Genomic DNA, 6332 nt, shown 5'->3' on the forward strand with positions numbered 1-6332 from the left:
CTCCTTTTTGCTTTCTTTTTTATGCTGGGATTGGGGTGGGGGTAGGGGGGGGGGGCTCTTCTGGTATCACAAGGCGTATCTCTGAAGTGGTCGACCAAAAATCTTTTACTATATAGTGTATTGGATTTCTTTCCTTCCTCGGCCATCCAGATATCCATATACAGTTTTTGAAGGTCCTAATAATCTTCACATTCTCCAGATTCTTCAGATGTTTAGAGAGACTTTTGATTTGCGCCTTGTCACCCGGATATGACACGCTGATCTTTTTCGATTTTCTGTTGCTAAGGCAGCGGTACCGTGTAAGACGAGCATAGTAAGTTTCTGAGTTTTTATATTTTTTGCTGCCTACGGTAGCTGTACCCTGGTAATGAGCATAGGAGGAGGTTTTTGAGTTTTTCTGCTTTATCTAAGACTAACAAGAACTCGATCCTAGAATAAGGGTTTGAACTGAAAATGAGAAAGCCTTACATTTCCCAACGAACCTGTTTGCCTGGAGCATGGAACAAAATGTTACAGTGGCCTAAAAATGATCCAGTTGAATTTGTCAACGGACCCACGATTGTAAATGTATATGGCGAAAACGTTTAATGTAAGAAAGTCGGTGTGCTCGTATATCACTGGTACAGTTTGTTTGTTTTTGTGGGGCTGGCGAATATAAAAGATGAGCTGGGTGTCTGCAGAATTCAAAGATAGCAACAGGCTCTCACCGAGCTGACATTACTGACAAGCTTATTCGTGAAGACATGTCGCAGTCAATTTAAGAGACTAACATTTCTGAGACATTCGAAATCATTATCATCATCACCAATGCCTTTTACCCATGGAAAGTTATAGGCCACATACAAGCTCCTTCCGTTCTTCTCTGTCCTGTGTCACCCTTCCTAGCTCGTTCCAAGTAAGCTTAATCTCTCTCATGTCCTTTTCAACACATTTCCTCCATGTTTCCCGTGGCCTACCCTGCCTCGTGCTCCCTGTGGCTTCCACTGAAGCGACTGTCTTTTGATGCTTATTTCTGATCAGCTGGGATTTCGTAGAATATCGGCTTAGTGGGTCTTTAAAAAAACTGCCCGAAGAGCTCACAATTCAGCACAAGTAATCGCCTAACATTCGTTCAAACTGCAGCGAAGGTGGTACGTCGTTTCGGAATCCAAAAATATTTCAAGCGAGCTAATGGCAACATGAGTTCGATGTGATTTTGTAGATTAGAACTGTGTTCGTCATGCTAGTTCAGACACAAATTGGGACTCCGTGACAAGAAAGCACCCAGCCCTATTGTCAGCCAACAAGTATACATTTCACCAACCAGCTAAGAATATTTGTGACCCCTGTGATTTTGGACGCCAAATACGATCCACAGCGCAGACTGTTAATGCAAAATACTACTGTGAAATAATAGACAAGCCCAAGAAGACTGTTCGTTGAAACCGATAATAAAGATAACAGTCTGGGACAAAAACAAGGCAACTGTACTCCACACAAAGCGAACTTGACTGAAGACCGGATCCATGGACATCGAAAAACGTGGAAGGTATTGCCGCTTACTCCACATAGGCTAGCCGGCCTGACCTTGCTCCATTCAAGTTTCATCGTTTTGAGCCTTTAAAACGTCAGCTAACAAGAACAGCCTTTCAGTAGTTTTAGAATTATGATTTCATTGCATTCGTCTGATCTGGTGGTAGAGCAGCACCACTACTACTGGATCTTGCATTTTAACTATCCCTCTGTTGTTTCCGTCTGTCTTATTTTCCCCCAAAACTTAATAGCCATTACTGTATCGATGTGCTTCTCTCTACACAACAAAACAAACAGACAAACAAGCAAACGTCCGAGACTGTCTCCAGTTTTTTAAAGAAGTAGATACATTATCTAATGCGACGCTTGAAACAATTCGTCTACTGTCGTCATGATGTCAGTATTTAGAAGTCTACAACATACAGTACATAGTTTGTCCTGACCCATGTCAAATAGAGTATATTTTTTTAAAGCGGCCACGTCCCTCTTACTCGTACTTTTCGGACAGACTTTAGATAAAAAATACAAAACAAATACAGAATATCCGTTTTTACCAACACCACAGAAGAAGAGGAAGTGGAGATTTTGGCTCAATTTGTGTCAACCTTTACTCTGCCAGAATTGGTGTCATCGGCAACAGCAGAAGCCACAAGTCTATTATTATTATTATTATTATTATTATTATTATTATTATTATTATGATGATGATGATGATGATGATGATGATGATGATGATGATGATGATGATGATGATGATGATGATTATTATTATCTATATTATAATTATTATTATTATTATTGTTGTTGTTGTTGTTATTATTATTATTATTATTACTATTATTATTATTATGATTATTATTATTATCCTTATTATTATACTATTTAAAAAAAATCATTACATCACCAAGAGATCGTTGTTTTGTTTTCAGGGGAGGTTTGAATCCTTTTAATTGTTGTTTTGTTTTCAGGGGAGGTTTGAATCCTTTTAAAGATAGACCATGTGGTACGTTTAGAGAAATAAACAGTAAATAAAGGGTGAACTAAAGATAGATAGATAGATAGATAGATAGATAGATAGATAGATAGATAGATAGATAGATAGATAGATAGATAGATAGATAGATAGATAGATAGATAGATAGATAGATAGATAGATAGATAGATAGATAGCAAGAATGAAAAAAAAACAAAGACCAAACTGCGTAAAGAATTCCACACATGTGCAATTTAAACTCCTGTGTGTTATTTTGCCCTACAGAAGGGTTAACTAGTGTTGTTGTCCAGGGACTTTATATACCACAACTGTTGAATTACAAAATTCCACCTATTCAGTACCTTGTTCTGAGAGATTTGACGTAAAAATACTGAGCTTCACATTTTTTCAAGCTTTTTCAAATGCAATTTTTGGAATATTTTGATAACGGCTCCGAAAAATCTTACGATTTTGATAGAGCAGATAATTTTGTTTTCTGACCTCATGGTCTTAGTTACTCAAAACGGCCCAATATGTCAGTATTGGCCGGCTGTTGAAGAACGCCAGGGGTGATATGCGTCACGACACGGTTGAATCAGACGGTCGTCAATGTTTCGGTATATACCGCTATTGGTGTCATCTTAAACCCTGATCATTTGTTTTGCTTTTTAATGAAAAAGTACCCATCTATGTTGAGTTGTAGGCAAGATATTTGCCAGTGAAGGCGGTGCGGTCGCAGTGTTTCAAAGGTAAGAATAGCCCATAAATGGCTGCCAAGGTTTGCTGAGCTTCAAAGCTTGTAAACTGTAAATCAACATTTTTTTATTGTTGCCTTTAGTCCACGTTTTCCCGTAAAACCCACACAGAAATGAGTTTTTAAATGGACATTAAATGTGTTAGGGTCAAAAAAGAATATTCCCTCAAAATTGCCTAACCACCGGAAAATTGCTGGGTTTTTGTTGTTGTTGTTGGTATTTCATTAGTTTGATGAAGGCCTTATTTCGTCACATTGCCACACATGTGTCAGTTATCTTTGCTAACCCGTTATCGTGTTTGCTCTGACATTACTATTGTTCTTGAACTAACTTCATTCGTCTAACTGAATGTAGTAAACTTGTAAGGAAACACTCGTTAAAAAAAAACCCTCAAACAAATGAAAGACAAACAAATCTGACTATTTGTACAACTTTGTCTTTTTACGTTGTAACATAATTATTGTAATGATAACCACTTCTTTTAATGCTTGACCTTTTAGCTTCATTAAAAACAATATGAAAAGACAAACAAAAAAAATTAATAAACCCATCAAAACTTGACCTCCCAAGGAAACTAAGTAATTATTTTCAAAGGGGTGGGGGGGATGGATGCAAACATTATTTATCAAACAGAGACGTTAGAAATGACCTGTTCTTGATTTCAGTCAGGGGTCACTCGTACCAGAGTCCGGCAAGACATCAACAGAGCAATCGGCGTACGGCTGTCTGTCTGAAGTCTGGATTAAAAAGGGTATGTCTGCATACAGTACATCCTTCCGCCATGTTGACATTCGCAGTCGTGGTATGTCTGTCTGTCAATGACAGCGCTGAGGGTGTTAAAAAAACACAAACAGGGTGAAGATAAGTCTTGCTATATATTGAGCATTGTCGACCACGGTTGAACAGCGGGGTTTAGATTCTGTTGCTTTTTTTCACTTCTACGTCTTCCATGTTCGTTGTCTTTGCTGTTGTATTTGTTGTATTTGCTGTTGCTGTTGTTGTTGTTTTGTGACGTTGTTGTTGTTGTTGTTGCTGTTGTTGTTATTTTTTATGCCACAGTCGTTGTTGTTGTCATTATTGTCATTCTTGGCCGTGGTGGTGTGTATTGTTACTAAATTTTGACTGAGTCAAAAAAGTGGACGGTGAATAATATATCTGCTACTACTGCTGCTGCTATTACTACAAGTACTACTACGACTTTAAAAAATTACTACTACTACTACTACTACTACTACTACTACTACTACTACTACTACTACTATAACTACTACTACTACTGCTGCTAATTGCTATTGTGTTATTACGACTATCACTAGGAGTTTCAGAAGAACACAATCATCAATATTAAAAAGACAGTAGTTACCTGAAATTTCTTTCGCCCACCCTCCTGCAGATTCCTCTAGCATCCCGACACTCTGTTGCAACTGTGGTCACGTGGTAGCGCCAAGAGTTTGTGCCGAGTTGGCGCTTACTGCATCTGGGAAAGACAGAAGAACAAAGTTATTGAAAGGGGGATGGGGAGGGGGGTGGGCTAGTGATGTTTGAATTCTATCTATGGAAGAAGGAATGATTATTGAAGCGTATGGATGTTTGTGTTTGTTTGAGTGTGTCACACACACACACACACATATACACACACGCACACACACTTAGCGACAGCTGATTATTAATCGTCAAGTTAACATGGTAAAAGAAAGGGTTATCACATCATTTTGAAGATAGTAGACAAGGAAAACCTCGGGAGAAATAACTGCTTGCATGTTTACACCAGATACAGACATTAATAAGTTAATTATTTAGTTGCATGGGCCTTGGTCCGGCTGAAATGTACGTATGCCAGCCCCACTCCAATCCCCTTCTCCCCCAAAAATAAAAAAAGGAGAAGAAACAAACAAACAAATAAACAGACAAACAATAAATACAAAAACAAAACCAACAACAACAAAACAAGAAAAAAAAACGACGAATCAACAAAACAAACAAAACAATGGAACAAGACAAAAAAAAGCAACAACTAAACTATGACTATGTGTATTAACATCTCAGCATTTTCAGTAGGATTCACGAATAAGAAATAAGAGAGAAGCCCGCACGCTGCGCACATCCACAAGAGGAAGTGCAGCTTTTGAATGCTCAAAATGTAGCAAACTCTTTTCTGCCAGAATTGGTCTCATCGACCACTGCAGAAGCCTCTAACCCTTCTTACTTTACCATTTCGCTAGAGAAGTTTTTCTCCTCTGCAAACGTGTTGGTTGTCATCAGATATTAATGAACGAACAATTATTTTCAGAAGACCATGATATCTGGGGTTTTCCGTTTCAACAAAAGTCCAGATGCCTTATGCCAAGACAGTCTTCCGTAGCCAACGTGGGAGATTGAAGACAGCTTCAACATTACCCAGTTGTACTCCAGTGTACAAATGAAAACATAAATTTGAATGCTTCATTGAGCACACGTATTCTCCAGAGATTTTGGTCTCTCTGACTTTTCTATACAAGATGTTGGTGAATGTGGTTGTACAGAAAAGCTATTAGATTCCGAAGTGGAGAAGTACTTCTTATGAAGAATCTCTAGCTGTCTTTCCCAAGGGTTGCTGTGTCCTATTTAACCAGACAATAGATATTTGCCAAAAGGCAATTTTCACTTTTCCACCCCTCCAAAACAAAACAAAAAAAGAAACGGAAAACTGACCCCACCTCCCCCCCCCAAAAAAAAAACCCAATCAAAAAGCAACAATAACCCAGTTTAATTACCTCATAGTCCGACAGTCCATTTGAAAGTCTTGGTTGAGAGGGTGGCACTGCCCGTCCAAGTGGCAGCCATCTTCCTCCTCGTGGGGTCTGCCGTACCAGCAGATGACCTTCCAGCAGGGGTTCTGATGGGTCAGCGAAACCACCTGACCGTGCCTGACCAGTCGGTTACCGATCCAGCATGACCCGTCAGCGTCGTACTGGTTTGGCCTTTGATTTGGAAAATGGAAGAATAATCGTGTTTGAGGTTTTTACTTTGTGTCTTTTTTTACTTTGTTTGTGTGTTTGTTTCTTCTTCTTCTTCTTCTTCTTCTTCTTCTTCTTCTTCTTCTTCTTCTTCTT

The 6332-nt window shown here is 38.8% G+C and overlaps 1 protein-coding gene across 1 annotated transcript in view; it reads right to left on the reverse strand.

The window, feature by feature from the left end:
• Window positions 1–3660: 3660 nt before the first annotated feature.
• The window catches only part of LOC106011739, a 9414-nt gene continuing 6742 nt past the window's right edge, over window positions 3661–6332 (reverse strand). The window contains exons 3-5 of the mRNA XM_013082389.2: window positions 5994–6200; window positions 4604–4717; window positions 3661–4067 (exon numbers count right to left, since the gene is read on the reverse strand). Of these exons, the coding sequence (XP_012937843.1) occupies window positions 3983–4067; window positions 4604–4717; window positions 5994–6200 (406 nt within the window). The 3' untranslated portion in view covers window positions 3661–3982. The remainder of the gene's footprint in view (window positions 4068–4603; window positions 4718–5993; window positions 6201–6332) is intronic.

The sequence above is a fragment of the Aplysia californica genome, unplaced genomic scaffold (genome assembly GCF_000002075.1).
Source record: "Aplysia californica isolate F4 #8 unplaced genomic scaffold, AplCal3.0 scaffold00172, whole genome shotgun sequence".
NCBI lineage: Eukaryota > Metazoa > Mollusca > Gastropoda > Aplysiida > Aplysiidae > Aplysia > Aplysia californica.